This window comes from Acartia tonsa, chromosome 5 (genome assembly GCF_053477335.1).
Source record: "Acartia tonsa isolate MP-2025a chromosome 5, ASM5347733v1, whole genome shotgun sequence".
In the NCBI taxonomy this organism is placed as follows: Eukaryota; Metazoa; Arthropoda; class Copepoda; order Calanoida; family Acartiidae; genus Acartia; species Acartia tonsa.
In genome coordinates, this window is record NC_137264.1 from 22,263,254 (window position 1) to 22,281,871 (window position 18,618).

Here is an 18,618-nt window from a genome sequence, read left to right on the forward strand (position 1 = left end):
GCAGAAAAATCATTTTCTCATATATTTTCTTTTCTTAAATATAGAATGAAGTTGATATTGGTTTTAAAAACTTTTTTCCTATCTCACTTTCTGATTTAAATAAAACTTTTATCTTAGTGTAAAGATTTAAAACGAAAATACAAATGTATTGGACAAACTAACTTAAAAATCCTAGTTTTATATCAGCTGTGTAAAAGAATAAATGGTGAATTACCTAGGTCACAAATGGAGCTTGTCGTGCAGGATTTCTGGATACCTGAATTAAAAATTAAATTAGTAACATGATTAGTTTCATTATTATATTAACTAACGGTTGCGTCCCTTGCATGTTGGGGATCTGTGTTGAAAATAATAGCCAAGATATAATCTAAAACCAACCCAAGACCTAAAGATGCCTCGCTAAAACGGAGAAAAGTGGATATTGAGGTCTTAATGGACAAACAAAGGAAAAAAACCTTTCTACTTTAACAGGATATCCAAAGCAAAGAAAATATAATACAATGGTTTTATTTTAAACCATTACTCTTAAAAGCCCTTCACATTCCATTAATTTTGTTTAACAATTTCCCAATAAATGTTCAGTAAATGTTAAATATTTGCCCTTTATATTTTAATTTTATGTTGCAAAGCTACTCTAAAATTATAAGTTAGTATTTCGGTCGTTTTTTTCTACACACTATCTGGGAAGAACATAGAAAAGCTTCAACCCATATATTCAATTTTATATCACTTTATTGTTACAGAGGCTTTGATACTATTTACGTAATCGCGCTTGTTATTCATTAAACAATAATTTTGTAGGTATGTGGTAATGTTTAATAATGAACATTGGTTTTACAACTAATTCAGATATTTTGGATGTGTTATTTTTCTAAATTTAGCTAAATAATAGCTTGTCGGTCGTGCACTTATTATCATATCCATATATAAAATCTGTACAGTTACTGTATTTTATGTAAAGTAAGATCCCATTAACGACTGCACCGACAATTCAACAATTTGGATCTTGGAAAGAAAACGGAGTAGCGGGTTTCGTCGTATTTTCACATTAGCTTTTGAGAGGTTATTTTAGGTTAAGTAAATGTTAATGATTGTCCCGCGGGGTCAGGAAATTAGATGATTAGAGCCCCCCGCATGGGCTAGAAACAAGAGAAAAACTACTGTGCCATATGACAAAACACGCTACTTTGCTTTCTTTCCATGAACCTACAATTTTAATGAGCTCAGTATTGTGCAGGGACAATATACATAGAGCTAATGGCATGTTAATTCCCCGTGAGATAGTGCCCTAAAATAAAAAAAATCCTATTTGATATTTAAAAAAAATTAAATGACCAAGTATTTGGGGGCGAAGCTACTATTATTTCAAGTAAAAAAAGTAATTCCTCTCACATTCTTTAAAAAATGCGTCAATGAATTCAAAAATTTAATTGAAAATCTGGTAGAATATATGTAAAACTTGCTTTGTAATGACATGGTAAGATTTAGGTGAATATACTATTCTACAAAGAATTAAAGATTTCAATTTAAGTTCTCAATTTTGTGGAAGCTTTTCACAGGCACCTCTTAAGCAAGGAAAGATTATTGAAAGTTACGTTTTGTTACTTGCTCTTATTTGAAATATTAAAGAACATGTACTTGTTACTTTTGTTGTTACAAAAGTTAAATGAAGTTGAGTTGTACAATTACATACATAATATGTATATGAGAATGAAGTTACTTAAAATATATTCATGTAATTTCATCTCATTTTTAGAAAAAATTATGTAAAAGTAAAGTTTCAAGTACTGCGCAATTGCTATGCATTTGTAAAATTAAAATATAGTTGATAGTTTTAAAAATCTTGTTAAGTTTATTTTACTTCGAGCCAAAATGGCTAAGGAAAATCTGATAAACAGCCAGGAAATTGTAACACTTCACAAAATGATTTTTTTGTCTTTAATACCAAAAAAAGCTTTTAAAATTGAAGAAAACGAGAAATATTATCTAAATCTAACAAAGTTTGACTGAAACTAATGCTTTAATGGTCTCTGGGACCATACAAATGACACTGAGAAATATTTTTTAACTTATAACCTTAGGTATTTATTTAACTGGCTAAATCCATATGTGATTAACCATAGATACAACTTGTATAGAAACAAGTTGAGATATGTGTGTAAGTTTAAACATAACATAATTCAAGGAAACAAATTAACTTCTGCACAAAACTAGAAGTTTAAACCAAAAATGTTCTAGTACTATTCTAGATTAAGCCCTGGAGAGCCTAAGCAGGACGGGTTACACCACGAGATCTGTATATCTACATAAACCAAATCTTGCTTCATGATGTGCATGATTTTACGCCATACAGACAACCAACCCTTTGATTGCACAACCTTTGTTTGGAAGTCCTAACTGTGCATAGTTATGAGTTGCAACTGTTTTGGGTCAAGACATTCCTCTACTCTAAATGTTGATGTTGCGTATCTGAGATAGCAGCAGCTGGAACCATTTTAACGTCTTTTATTATGACGCAGTGTTGGTCTAAGACTTGAACCAATCTACTTCCCGACAACGAGCGGATGCGCTACATGCTACGCCACAGTCGCGGTTTTACAAAACTAGATTTGGGAAAAAATATTTAGAAATGCCAAATAATTATTAAAAATGAATTGGTACACCCAAAACTAGAATTATAATTCCTAAATGGGTATATTGATAATTATATAATGTCTTTGTCTTTCATAACTAAGTCTATATACCCTTGCATTAGACATAAGCAATAGACATATATAAAAAGATAGATAGTTCAAAGTATAAAAAAGGTAAGCCATCATAACGTCCATAGAAAAATTAACCAAATTTTTGTCAAAATATCAAACCACTAAAACAGAAACATATATTTTAATGTATGATATATTGATTGTCTTTTATATATAGAAAGAAAACTTTATAAATGAAATAAATTGTTATTAAGATTATCAAATGCTTTGTTAAATTCAAGGTGTCATTAATGTTCTAGTTTTGACTACTTTGGTATTTGATAAATTTCAAGGATCTAAAGGGAAAAGACAATGGTCGATATTTTGATATACAACCTCAAAATACCCCTTCTGTAGATAACAAATGGTGTTTAAATAACCAATGGACACTCAACTTCATGAACCAACCAATCAACATTTCTGAGTCAACATGAGTCTCCATAATGGCTCAGCCATTCATTATAAAACATTGGGGTGTAATAAAAAGCCCAATGTCCCTCCCAGAATAAATTGTCTTTTAGTATTTAAAAATCTAGGAAATTGACACAAAATAGATCAAATTTACTGTCTAAAGTTGCTCTACTGTTAATATATTGTTTATTGATACTGTCATGTCATATTATGCCTACAGTATCTGAAACAGCGAAGAACAATGAAAACAAACACTCTAATCCATTTTTGGCTAAATAATCTATTCTTGGCACTCTTTTACCATGCAGACTCAGAAACAATGAAATATTTGAACAAAGGAAATGTCTGTAACACGGAGGAAGAGGCTTTTTAATCTACATCCATATCTTCCCACTGATATTCATAATGATTACCAAATGCAAAATTATACACATTATTATACAAGGAAAAATAAATTTATCATACATTGTCCTAACCCTATAATCTATACTAGCGGCTACGCCCCTAGAGGCCTCTAGGGGCACTTGAGGAGGAGAGAGTCGAATTTGATAGTTCAATTTCTTATTTTAGATTTTAAAAGAAAAAGTTTAAAAAAATTTACGTTTGATGTTTGTTTTTCGTTGAACTCTCTTTCTAAAATTGGTAATTTTTTTAAAAATTTAATTTCTCTAGGGAGGGTGGTGGTACCCTCCCCCAAAATAGTTATAAACCTTCCCGGGACATATGAGAATCTACCCTGTTAAGGAGAACCCAATCAGTTCAGCGGTTAGCGAGATCCTTCGGTACACACAGACAGACAGACACACAGACAGACACACAGACAGACACACAGACAGACAAACATCCTGTTACTTTAGTATAAGGATTCTTGTGTCTTTACATACAATCATATCTAGAGATTAAAGTTAGAATTTATATTTTATATAATTTTTAAAATTATTCAAATACTAGAAAAATCATGCACATAAAAATTTGGGGGGGATATAATCTATAATACAAAATAGCTTGATGTCTGTCTGTCCGTCCGTCTGTCTGTCCTTTAAGATCTCAGTAACCAATGAACCGATTTGATTCTACTCTTCAGGAAATATACATATATACTGGTCCTGTGGTGGTTTTAAGCTATTTTCTTGGGGGGTGGGACACCCCCAACCTCCCCAAAACACAAAAAAATTAGTGGTTGCAGCTGGTGCTGGTGCACCAGCGTTACATATTTTTTTTTTAATTACCTCATGTCCTCATGGGGCAAAGCCCCTAGAGGCTAGGGGCGAATTCCGAAATTCCTGAGTCTATACATACAATCATATCTAGAGATTAACTTTAGAATTCCTAAATTCCTGAGTCTATAAATACAATCATATCTAGAGATTAACTTTAGAATTCCTAAATTCCTAAGTCTATAAATACAATCATATCTAGAGATTAACTTTAGAATTCCTAAATTCCTAAGTCTATACATACAATCATATCTAGAGATTAACTTTAGAATTCCTAAATTCCTAAGTCTATACATACAATCATATCTAGAGATTAACTTGAGAATTTTCATTATTATTTCTTTAATTTCCACAGAACTTCATTACTAATAGTAAGAGTGAGGGGGGGCTAATATACCAAGCCAAAATATAAAACGGTAAGAAACATAACAAAAGAAAATTACAGCTTTGGGTATGGTAGTATTAAATATCATATTTTATGTTTAAATAGTTTAATCTTTTGTAAATTTTCAAACTATATACATAAAAATTGTATCATTTTTCATTGCCTTGTTAATGTTTAGTACAAAAAATCTTATGTAAATGAGAAGTATATTCTTGCCAATTGTATGAAAGATAATATAAATTATAACCTGTTGATGCAGTAAAAGGATCCGCCACAGTGTCCATGTCATAGTTCTCAAACAGTCTCGAGCTACGGATATTCCTAAAATAATACCTTTATTAAAAACAAACGCGTGCATAGAGATTGGCGAAAAAGGTGTACCCATTTGAATCACCCCCCCCCCCCTTCCTTTAATATCTTCAGAGGTTTGAACTAAAGATAAAAGGAACAATATACAGTAACAAACACTTCTAAAGTAGCATCCCTAAAAAATATAATCTATATCACATATTGTGACTTTATATTTAATGCATTTTACATATTTTAAGTTTTAACCTCTGCTTTGATGTCACATACAGTACATATACGGTCATTTACTATGTTTGATCAATCAAACAAAATTTTAAAATAATTTAAGCAATTTGATTTTATCATGACAAATATCTATATCTGTTACAAGTAACTACCTTTAGAAAGTAAGTGTTTTTTCGGTGTGTGTTTTTAGGTTTGAACAGATATAATTTGTCTATACGGGTGTGTACGGAAGATTTTGTGAAAGTTATGTAAACCAAGTTAGTACCATAATTTAATGCGAGCAAAAGTGTATAACTTAGCGGACTAATAAACAGATCTAAATTGCATCGTAGCTGCACTACCTCAACTAAATGCAGAACTTTTTCTGGTAAACATTTTTTTGTTAAATACACACACCAAGTCAGCCAATTTATTAGTTTAGTATGCACACCAAGTCAGCCACCATGCTTTGCCAATTCTTTGCATAAAATTTGCATGGTCAATTGTGTTGTGAGTAGCATTCAGATGTGGCCAATATTATGCAGTCAAATATCCTACCCATGTGAAATGGACTAAGATGGGTTTAAAAAAAAACAAAACACCAAGATAAATAACTTAATAGATCGTCTTTATTTTAACATTTCAGAGCGAAATGCGCACAGAAACCAGAATGCCCCGCAGTAATTAAAAAAAAAATAATTGCAATTTTTAACCATTAAGATTTCTTTCAACTAGAATCTTAATCAGGCTGTAATACTGCAACCGAAACTAAATGTTTCAGCAAAAAATGGATATTGGCAATAATAATGGCAAATATGCAGCATAAATATGTAAAACCAATATAAAGGTTAGGGTTGACCAAAAAAGTAAATTCACGTAATTCTTTACAAAAAAAAACAAAAAAGAATTAAAACTCAAGGGGGGGAGGGAACATTGGACAGTTTATTTCACTAGTCCCCAAAGTTTTATATCAACCTTTTCTTATTCGTTATATCAACAACTTTGAGGACTATTATCAAATTTGATTTGTTATATCAATAAGTTGAGTGTCCAAACGTTTCAACCACTGTTTGTAATCTGCAAAAGTGATAATTTTGTTAATCGTAATTGGGAATGGATATCAATTTATCGGCCATTGTCTTATCCCTTTAGATCCCTGATAAAATATTCACTAATTATCTCAGTTTTTATTTCAATATATCGTGATTTTCTAAAGATACATTTGCAAAAAAATGTACAATTTCGGCAACCTTGCCAATATTGTTACATATTGGCAATATTCTATTATTGAAGTGTAGTGGTCACCTGGTCACAAAATAGAATTGACATGCATTTATATTTTAACATTTGTCGACAAAATTGTAAGTGGAGAGCCGGGGAAGGGGGGGCGAAGTGTCAATTTAAAAAGGGGTGAACTTCTTAATAAATTTATGATTCAAAATAAAAAAAAAGCTTTACTACAAAAACTATCATACTTGACAAAAGCTGGCTAAGCTTTTTTTTCAATTAGGATTCAAACAGTTAAATTTTGATAACCATGTTTTCCAAATAAGACTACTTTTTCTGCGAATCTATTCTTGTAAAAAAGAAGCAAAAACTCAAATCCAATTATTGGATCTTATTGGATCATCGATTAATATAGATGAAAGAGTAGGTAGTTAATGTATTTGTAATAATCCAATCCGAGATGTTAAACTGTTTAAAACATACTTTAAAAGAAAAATATTCTGTTAAAATTTATGATTTTGGGTGTTAAACGCGCTGTTAAAGTCAAACTAACCAAATAACACGTTCTAACATTTCAAAGCAGCGAAGCTAGCATATTAACAAATGTATCCGCCTGTCCGTCCGTACAGCTAGGATAGAAATAAAAATAAGCTTTCATTATTATGTGTATCTGTAATTATGTATTTAACATTTAATTTTTTATCATCAATGTTATTTATTCGGTCTCTGTGTAAAATAGCTGTGAAATAAGCATATTTTTATCACCAATGAGCATCTACTCTATAACTTACTTTGCAACTGTTATAAATAAAAAATATATTACCTGATGATTTGATTGGTCTGTTCTTGGTTGTTAAGTGTCGGGGGCTCACGCTGTATGGTTCCAGATGAGATATGCCAGTAATAGTAACCTTCTCCATCCTATAGATAGATAGATATATAGTAAGATAGGTAGATAGAGCTCCCTATATTATTCCAGATGAGATATGCCAGTAAAAGTAACCTTCTCCATCCTACAGATAGATAGATATATAGTAAGATAGGTAGATAGAGCTCCCTATATTGTTCCAGATGAGATATGCCAGTAATAGTAACCTTCTCCATCCTATAGATAGATATCCTTATACTAAAGTAACAGGATGTCTGTGTGTTTGTCTGTGTGTTTGTACCGAAGGATCTCACTAACCGCTGAACCGATCGGGTTCTCCTTTACAGGGTAGATTCTCATAGGTCCTGGGAAGGTTTATAACTATTTTGGGGGAGGGTACCAAAAAAATTACCCCTTCCCAAAAAAGAGACTTGAACGAAACATAAACCAATTATTTCTCTAATTAAATATTTTAAATAAAAAAAACATTCAAAGTGCCACTAGAGGCCTCTAGGGGCGTAGCCGCTAGTATATGTATATAGCAAGATAGGTAGATAGGTATTGTTACTATTATTTACTGAATAGATAAAAATAACTTTAAAAATCTTTCAATAACTAGATGGATCTGATTTAATAAAAGCCAAATGACTACATTAAGACAGTGAAAAGATATGTTCCAAAAGGCATATTAAAACTATGTAGAGGCGTATCCACTAAGATGTAATTTAAACATTTCTCTATGATGTATTTCTATTTACTCAATAAAAGGAGAAAAAATAAGAACAGAAAACCTGTGAATAATTCAAATGTTTTCAATTTTCTTAACATTCTGCAAGATGTTGTTTTACTACAAAAAATACATTAAAAGATTATATGCTTAAATTCAAATAAAATTTTGTATTTGTGTAAATCTTAAATTTTTCAGGATAGAAAATTAATCTTTTTTGCTTTATTATATTGCTTAAAATTGCCTTTTTACTCAGACTAAGCATAAAACCCTGATTTATTTTTTTTATTCTTTTCCTAACCTTCAAAAAAAAACTTGTTGGTAGTTGAATCTGTAAATTCTCTTTATTTCGGTAGTGCACATATTTTAGAAATCATTAGTAACTTTTTGCTATTAACATTGCTTAGGCCCCAAATGGCACGAACTCGCTGGAAAAAGTTTTTGATTTTTTTCTACTAAAAATAAGTGCATATATCAAAATATCAAATGGTAAGTTAAGTCATATTATGATAAAATATGAAGTTTATATGAAAGTTATTCTATTTTTACAATTTTTACAACTATCTCCAGCTAATTTTCTTCCTTGCAACAAATTACAGGCTGCCAATTTTGAAAAGTTTCCAATGTTGAAATATATTCTTACAAGACAAAAGTTTATTAGAACCCAAAACAAAAATTGTATCTTTTAAATCTCCTAAACTATTTTCCAACCTCGCATTTTTCTCCTTTTTCAAAAGTATAATTCTTTCCCTTGCTATTGTTCTGCTATTATATATTAAAAGGCAAATTAGTGTGTGTTTGTGTTATTTAAATACTTTCCCCTATTTTACTTCTCTTAATTGAATGAATTTGAGGGTCTATAAAATAAAGGTAGTCTCCCCCCACCCCTCATTTCTAAAATAAAATCTATCAGTGGTATAAATTGATTTTTTATGTTTTAGAGTAAGATAAATTTATTCTCCATTAACATATTTAAGCTTAACCAAGAACTTAGTTAATAGTATCATAAATATAGGTATAAAAAAAACGTTTGGCAACCTGATGTAATATCATGAAATGACTGCAAACTTTATGATTCTGCATTTTATTGGATAAAGTAAAATTGTTCCTTGCCTACCTCAAGTCGAATAATAAAGTTTTACATAAAAATTTAATATTTCAATTCACAGGATAATATCGACAATAGGCTTTATGGGGTGGGAAGTGTTACACCATTTCATAATTTTTAGAGGATTTTCATCAAGAACTCCCACACATTCCCACCCCATCCAAAAAAATTAGGTGGCGAAATATTTTTGAAATATATTAGATTTTTCCCTCTCTCCATGACAGTATATCCTCCATTATGGAGTTGCATTGCCACCTTCCCTCCTCAAAAAAAAATTCCTTTAGGAGGAGTACGCCCCATTCAAATAGTTTGCTAATGACTATGACTCAATGAATCATTTCTAAATTTTGTAGTGCAATAGCAGAAAATTGCATAATTTTTTAAAAAAATAAAAATTTTCATAAAATTAGTAAAAACTTTAATATTGATTATTGTATAGATATAACATTTATGCATTTTAAGTTATTCTAACTTCAATTAAAAATTATAATAGAACTTTCACAAATAAATCAAGTAGGAGGGGTTTTATGTTAAAAAATATAGACATATGAAATTAGTGCATGGGTGGTTTAAGTTGTGCTTTTCGAGAAACTTATTGATGGTTCGGGTGGTGGTAGGCCTCATCCAAACATTACGTCACTAGAGGCTAGAGGAGCGGCAGCTAAGAACGTCCAAGATTTCTTTTAATGGTGGGGAGAGTAAAAAATTGAAAATTAATTAAGTATTTTTTTGGGACGTCCCAGGCGGCATCCCAAGTTTTATAATATAAAATAAGGTCCTTTAGTATGTCGGTTAAGATCTAGCCTACAACTTTACCGATTCAATCTTTTATTTCACGGAAGCTTTATATTTTTAAAAAAATTAAAATATGAACCCAGAAGCTAGAGGCGAAGCCACTAGAAAGGAATAATTCAAAATGAACAAAGGACCTAAAGTTTAATTTAACACCCTCTTTGTAATTCAATTTTTACCTCTCTTTCTCTGTGTTAATAATAGATGTTGAAACTATGGAGAAAAATTTAGATTTTAGGTGCAGATTAACCAAAAAGGACAATGTAAAGTATAATCATTGTTATTTTCAGGAGGAAATTTATTGATTCATTATCCCACAGCAGAAAATATAAAAAAGAGTAAAACCTTTGAATTAAAAATAGAATTCTGGAAAAATGAATCCATTGTTATTAGTTTTATTATCTAGCCAGAAAATTCATAATTCATTATTAATTCCAGGTTTAGTTGAGGAGTATAGCGAGGCAGCAAGGCTCTCAATTAATTTCGTGACTAAACTACAAAGTACAGATGCTATCTTTACAGGGGTATCAACTTTTTATATAAATGATTTACAACTTTAAAAAAAAATGGATTGATTGATTAAAGTTAGCAACTAGATAACCCTTAAGTAATCCTATTTTATAAAGTATTAAGCTTTAACAAAGGATCTCGCTGACCACTGAACTGATATGGTCCTACTTTGTATGGAAGTTACTTTTAGGTCTTGGGGTGGTTTTAGGCTATTACATTTTTACCTATAAAAAGTCTGGGTATGGTTTTAGGCTGTTTTTCTGCCCTTCACTATTCCTTTGAATATTGAGCCCCTAAATGCTAGGGCCGCAACCGCTAGACCATACGGAGATCAAATAGTTGTAAGATATTTTTGGAAATAATTCCAACAGGGGTGTCAACATTTATTGATAAACAGAAATTAGTCAAACAAAGGTGTCAAAAGTAACTAATACATTTCCATGCCAGAGAAAACTTTATCTAACCTCTAACAGTATCTTTGATATTCAATTATTAATTATGTTGTCTATTATTATCTATCACACTATCTATCTAACTATCTACCTGATGTTTCTCCCATCCTGGTGGAAGTTCCTCCCTCTTGTGACGACGTTTCACCGGGGCACTCAATTCAAAATCATCCTAAGATTAAATAAGAACAGTTGTAATACAATTGTATTCTATTTACATTTTAAAACAGGACTTTATTAAGTAATTTGGATATGGGACACAAAACACAGAGACTTCCTAATATTTCATGCTTAAATTTTTATTTTGGTATTAGTTTTAGAAATAATATCTATCAAAAAAGAAGTAAACCTACTACATTTAGAAAAAAAGCTATTGATTAAAAATTTTGTAATTTTTTTTGATATGGTAATAAGTAGTCAGCTTAATATGAAGCTTAAGATAAATATGAATCAACCTTAAATTATACAATAAGTGTAAATCTGTTTTTTTCTAAAGATCTTTTTAGGTTTAAACAAAAAATATATCTTTGACTTAAAGGCTCTAAAAGGAAAATAATTTGCACAAATTCTGATTTTTTCCTTGATTTCCAACATTGGCAAATACAAAGAGTTTGTGTATCGATTAGATTTATGTAGTTTCTATGGCTGGCCAATCGGAGAGGTGTTTTTTAAAACAGTATAAAAAATAGTTAGGGGCCAGGGGGTAGATTACTTGATAGGGGATATCATAACTATTTACCACTAGAGGCTTCGACCCTAGAGGCTCCTAATAAAAATTTAAGATTATTACTTTTTTTTTGGGGGGGGGGGCCTTGGTGTGTATTTTTTTCTAGAGGCGATTTCTTTTTAGAGGGTGGTGGTAACCTCCCCCAAAATAGTTATAAACCTTCCCTGGACCTATGAGAAGCTACTTTGTAAATAAGAACCCGATCGGATCAGCGGTTAGCGAGATCCTTCAGTACAAACGGACAAACAAAGAGACAGACAGATATCCTGTTACTTTATTATAAAGATTACTTACAGACAATCGACACTTTTATTACAAGACCTTCATCAAATTTTCTAATGCATGGTAATTAAGAGTAACTGTTTTGGGTCAATTTATTTCTAACTGCTGTTAGTATCACCCATCTAACATATCAGCATTAGATATGACGTGTTTGGTGAACTTTTTAAACAAAAGGGGTCATTTTTGCGTTTTTCTATTAAGTTGTAAGTAAGCTCTTAGACAAATGCGCTTATTAAGAACAATTTGACTTAATAAGCGCATTTGACTAAACGCTTACACACAACTTTATGGAAAATACGCGAAAAATGACCCCCTTTAACTATGAATCTTAGCTTAGTGAATGCATTACCTAATACAATTATCAACAAAATTCATGACTAGACTTATAATTTTTAATGGAAATCCTAGTGTAATTGTATGAACACCAACAGGCAATCTAGATTGTTTACTGCTAAGCTTCAGCTCAACGCAGAATAAGAATTTATTCAAAATAACAAACAAATTGGCTATGTCCTTCAGTAATAAACAGCTTGGGACAGTAATTTCGGTGTGTTAGATTTGTCATTTAGATTTCAAAACTCACACAATGATAAATGAGACTGTTATTGTCAACAAGCAACTTAACCTTTTTTATCATATCATGGGTGTGAAACTTGGAAGGGTAAAATTATGTTATGGTCCATAAATATAGAATATGGGATTTATTCTTTATTCATTTATATACATAGACAATTAAATAGGTATTAGCCGAAAAAAATGGATCATACCATAAATATAAAAAATTACTAATTTCAACAAATCTTAATCCATTTTCCTTTCCTTCCTAATTCATAATATTTGCTGTTCAAACCAAACATTTATAAAATAAAATCCAAAAAACAAAATAAATTGATTTCTGAAGAAAAATGGTAAAATGGTGCAGCTTTAACTTCACTTTCCCAAAAATTGAAAAAATATCATTCAACCGTAAATTTTAATTATCAAAAAATGTATCAACCTATCTAAAATGAAAGTACGGACTTATTAGTATTGATAATATAGTTAAAAGTTAAATAACTCTAACTTGAATGAAACACCATTCATGTATAAAATCAGAGGATGGTTTTAATATATAGTAAAACTGTGAGTGAAAAACTCCCTCTAGATTTGAACCCAGTTTGTAAACACTAATGAAAAATCTGAAAGCAGCCCATAAATTTCAATTCTCAAGTAAATTGTGTTCTTGTGATAAAGCTTAAATTAGATAAATAACTTAATTTTTTCTATTTACCTGTACCTTTAAAAAAAAAACTATTTCTATATTTTCAGAGCACTTTAATCTAAAATGTAAAGTCAAACACATCTCATTAAAATAATTAAATTTAGCTTTAAATTTTTTTTTTATTGCATTGAATTGTTATAAATAAAGTTGAGTATACATACCTTCTCTTAATGGTAGATAAATTGGTATAAGATGATGGGTTTTTATTTATTAAATTTTATATTAGAGATTCAGCAGTATTTAGAAAACACCAAAGAAAGTAATAAGAAAATTTTCATTTATTTCAATTACAGAAAAAATAGAGTTGTGTTATTTTGAGTAAATCTGCAGGATAATTTATTATCATTTTCTAACTGCCACAAAATTAATTTTGTTTTGGCTCAGTATCCTTCCTGCTTAAATCCATGTCTTTGTGAGACTTACAGACAACAGACTAAAGGATCTCATGAGTTATATAAAATTATAATGCTAGTTATCTATCTATCTTTATTAACAGTCGAGAAAAGCATAACGTCCTTGTAAGAATTTTCCCTAAATGCCAGTAAAAAAGACCAACTGTTATATACCTCTTATACAGATATTCATTGTCTTCCAAAAAATCGCCACCTTTTTCTGACTGAAGACGTATAAATTACATTTCTCCTATTGAATTCAATGTCTTCTTAAGCCTGATTGACAGACCAACGAACTAAGTAAGTTATGTACTGGATGGTCACTGGTAAAGAAAATATAAACACAAAAAAATAAGCGTCTTACTTGAATATGAGCCGAGTAAATATAGCATAGAGGGCGAACATGTGAGTTACATTATAGCTTTGCTTATAAAAGGAGAGAGGGACAAATATTGTTGAAAACTAACCTTCAAACTTTCCTCGGCTTCGTCTATATCCTTCTCCTCCTTCTCACTCACAGAGTCCGTCAATTTCTCACTTTCAGGCGACTCAACTTCAAACCTGAAATCAATAAATCAAATAATTAATGCCGCGTTTTTTAATGTAACACAATATCTTGGTATTTTTATTTATATTGAAATGAATGTTTTGCAATGAATGTGACATTTGTTGCTTGTAATTTAAATTTGTTTACCTTAGTCTTATATTAACTTGATCTTTTTATTTTATCTTAATGTTGTTAAAATTTGAAATTTTATAAGAATAAAAGTTTTTTTATAAAGAAAGTCTTTTCTGCTAATGCTTGCAAAATTTAAAATAAAACTATGCTCTAAAAACATGTAACCACTCGTGAAAAATGATAGCAAAATAACTTTCTTATTGAAAAAAAGTGCATAAAGATATTAAAAACTTTAAATAGATAAAGGGAAAATATTAAAAAAGGTATGTAGTGCATAAAAACATAATTTTCCTTTTTGAGTAAGTTAAGAAGGATGCCAAATTAAAAAAGTTTCAAAGCAAAGTTAACTTTTTTGATTTATTGACATATTAGTTTGAAATAGCTAATTTTATAACGAATGCAAACTTTTTTTGTGCAAAAAAAATGTGGAGCATCGAATTAGAGAAGTTAGTCCACTTTTACAAATCTACCAAACTAGACACATAGATAGCACATACGTCATACATGTCTATCAAGCTAAAAAATCTTAATTTTGAATTTTTCTGTATTCATCAAAAAAAGCTTTTAAGACTGAAAACACCTTGTAAATTTTTAGTGTCTAGGACGATGTTAGATAAATTCTAACATTTACTCTTTAAGTAATGCTTAACCTTTCCCTTATGAAACCTTTGTATTATATAACAATTTGATCATATGATATACCTATCTGCTGATTCATAAAAAAATTTCAACATTTGATTAATATTAAAAACAAAGAATTGTATTATGAGTCAATGTATTATTTCCATAACTGCATACATTGTTGTTATCCATCATATAATAAATAACCTTTCATGTGAGCAACTATAATTCTCAAGAAAATGAAAATTGGTTCTCAGAATTTTTCTCTTTCTTTTTGTTTTGTGTAAGTACAGTAAGGATTTGAGGTAAAGTGTTGATGATCCAAAAATTAATATCTGTTAATTAAAAATACCCAATTTTTTTTACCTAAAATCAGAGATATGAAACATTAAGAAATCTTTAACTTGAATCTTATCAACTTTTCATTGAAAATTCTTGCCATATTAATATTGCCAATCATTTAGTAATTGGTAGCAAGAATTATAAACCATATTTACTATTAATGCCTCTAAATTCTAAAATTCTTTGTAAGTTGTTTCTGATGCCCAGCCCTGGAAAAGAAAGTGGTTAGGGTTTTGTGCATTTGAGGTAATGAAGGGCTCTTACCACTGGGAGGTGAGAGAAGAGATGGGAGAAAGAAAAGAGAATTGGCAATTCTATGTGAGCATCTTAATGATATTAACATTCCACAATAGATGGCTTTTTTCTTTTTTTTTAGAGAGAAAATGTTGTTAATATGTGAGTATGTGAGTGTATGTTTGTGTGTGTGAGTGGTTAGCAGGCACAAACTTCAAGCTTCTCTAATTGCAACTTTGCCTTCTCCCATTACCCGTTAGCAAAAAAAGTATTACAACTTTTCAGATCTTTAGCTACCCGGGAAAGCCATAGATAACTATATGTAGATGAGAAGTGAGGTAGATTTTGTAACACTTTTCATGGCTCAACATTTCAGGGTGGGAAAGGTGATAAATAATCTTAAATCATAAGTTTTTCTATGATCATCTGTTGATAACGATTTTGATTCATTACATCATATCATAACCATTGTGATAAGTTTGTCAAAAGCTAGGACTATCTTTCTAAAATTTTCTATGGTCCAACCCATGCAATGAACAATTTTGTTGGTAGTTTGTGATAATATGATGTCATTATAATGCCAAGAGTCAGGGGATTTAAAGTTGAAAGTGGCCTCCAACTGAGGCAGGGGGGGGGGATAGCTGTGGGATTTTAATCACATTAATTATTCTGTAAGTATGCTAGCTCATGTTCTAATCATCTCAGATTACAAGTTGTAGGGTGGTTTATACAGTAGTGTTAAAATAGGAACATATAGAAAATAAGTACCTGCAAAGAGTATTTTTGTTTAGAAAAAAATTTCCTAATTGTGTAAAGATTTTTATGGAACCTCTAATATGGTTTGGCAGTTATGATCAATTTTCCATCTGAAAGTTTAGATTGCAAGGTTAACTATATGTAAGAAATCCAAAACAACCAAAATTTTTAAATATTGTCAGAAAAGTGCAGGAACATGAAGTGCTATTAGGAGCAAACTTTACAATTAAGCTTTTATAGGCTAAAGATTTCTTGAAAAGTATACCATACTGTAAAAAAAATGTAAATGCAAAACATATAAGCATCCCAATTTAGTTCATAAGATTAGTCGATTTTCTGAACCTAAAATTATGAAATCAAATTTTTTTTAACAATAAACTTTCCATATTATCAAAATAATATGTAAATATCATAATGTTAAACCTTAAAACCTTCTGTCTGTTAGGAGCTATTCTTTAATATCCACAAAAACTAAAACCTCATTAATCATTGCCCTTTTGTAATATGGAGAACCTCTCACACTAACCAGAGATGAGGGATAGGTAAATATCCAACATATCTTGCAACTCTTAATATTTTGTGTGTAATCTGTGATTGAAGGAAGGGGGGAGGGGTTATGTCGGTTTTAAGAAAAAAACAGAGATGGATAATATCCAGTCTTTTCATCTAGCTTCTTGTATTCAATAAGAAGAAAGTAATCTAACTTCAGCAAGAAATTAGCTTAGCAACAACTTAAATTATTTAATATAAGACTGCATTAATAATTGAAATACAAACAAATCGTCCTTGTTTTCCTGCACTCCAACCAGACACACACAGGCTCCACTATGTAGTGAGTATGCATTATTGGACGTAAATAGGATTAGTTCTTTTACATTTATATATTTATTGGTTGTATAGGGAACTCAGCGTAATAAATAGGAATTACAGAGAAAGGGAGATAAATTCTGTTAACAATAATTAAGAAAAGAAAAACGGTTACCTACATTCAAATATTCAAGAATATCATCAAATAAGGGTATTATAGACAGGTAGACTAGTAGGAGTATGTAATAGGTTTCAAACATGGCATCACATGCTTACTATTTTCAGACCAAATGGTAAGTGAAAACAACAAAATCAGATTTCGATTCTGAGCAAATTGTAAAAAAAATTAAATTCATCTGCAGCAGATTTGAATTATAGATAACTCCAAGTAATAAACATCTAGATTCTTTTTTACCTACCTACTCTTTTTAAGTCTCTGTTTTTTCATTTGTTTTGCTTAATCTTTAACTAAATCCATGTATGTGTTGGGTGGGAGGTCAGACTTTTATAACACCTTAGGGTTACATTCAAATAGGGATACCACAGAAAAAAAAGTTATTAGTTTCTTTACTAATATTTATGTTTTGGCTTATATTTTTGAGTTACTTAGAGCTTAAGAATTTGCCATTTGAGATCAGAGAGACGTCAAAACAATTAGATTAATAGGTGATGAGAAAGCCTAACCATTACCTATAGGGTCATATACAAAAGTTTCCTGTATCCTACTGCCTTATTCTATACTATATTTGCTAAGACTTTTGTTTTATAGAATATTCCAATTTTTAACAAGTACAAAACGGCCTGCTTCATTACTTCAAGATCCATGTCAGATCTAAATAGGAAATAAATGTCTATAAATGAGCTCAAGTTTTCCAAAGGATCAGTGTTTAAAACTCATAGTGGTTAAATCATTCTATAATAACTCTCATTGACTGCTTAGTTAAATCCAATTATACTATTTTTTAAGGGCAATATAAAGTTTCAAATTTTATGTTGATATTGTAAATGTAAATGTCCTAATAAATATAATTTTGATTTTTTTTGAAAAAAAATGTACTAGTATATAATGATGTCATATTACAGAAACGGATATTTTGAAGAAAGAGACCAGAGCGACACAAGTATTCTGCGACAGCTATGGAAACTGAACAATTTAACCGTTGGGGAAGAACATATCAAATTTCAAAAATGTAAAAAAAATTACACAAAATGAAAAATTGCAATATACGTATTTAAAAAACAAAACAGCTACTTCATATATCAATTAAAAATCAAAATAGAGAGAAACTAGAAAGTAAATAAAACATTAAATAAATCTAGCCAGCAGGATAGTTATAGACTGCAACCTCTCGTATTTCATATATTTGAAACAAGCCTACAATATTCATTTTGTGTACAAACATCTAGATAGAATGTGTATTATTTTGATGGATCCAATATTGAATATATAATTTAGAGCAGAGCAGGGTAATTATTCAATATATTGAAGGTCTAGGATTCAATGTTGGGCTGGGTCTGTCTATCATAACACTCAAATGTGAAGAGTTTCTTCAAGATAAGTATTTA

The 18,618-nt window shown here is 30.2% G+C and overlaps 1 protein-coding gene across 2 annotated transcripts in view; it reads right to left on the reverse strand.

Moving 5' to 3' along the window:
* LOC145319051 (protein Fe65 homolog) overlaps positions 1-18,618 on the reverse strand; it is a 113,461-nt gene that overhangs the window by 38,425 nt on the left and 56,418 nt on the right. For both annotated transcript variants that reach the window (XM_080160876.1, XM_080160875.1), the window contains exons 8-12: positions 14,081-14,174; positions 11,046-11,123; positions 7,321-7,418; positions 5,005-5,078; positions 215-256 (exon numbers count right to left, since the gene is read on the reverse strand). In XM_080160876.1, the coding sequence (XP_080017002.1) occupies positions 215-256; positions 5,005-5,078; positions 7,321-7,418; positions 11,046-11,123; positions 14,081-14,174 (386 nt within the window). The remainder of the gene's footprint in view (positions 1-214; positions 257-5,004; positions 5,079-7,320; positions 7,419-11,045; positions 11,124-14,080; positions 14,175-18,618) is intronic.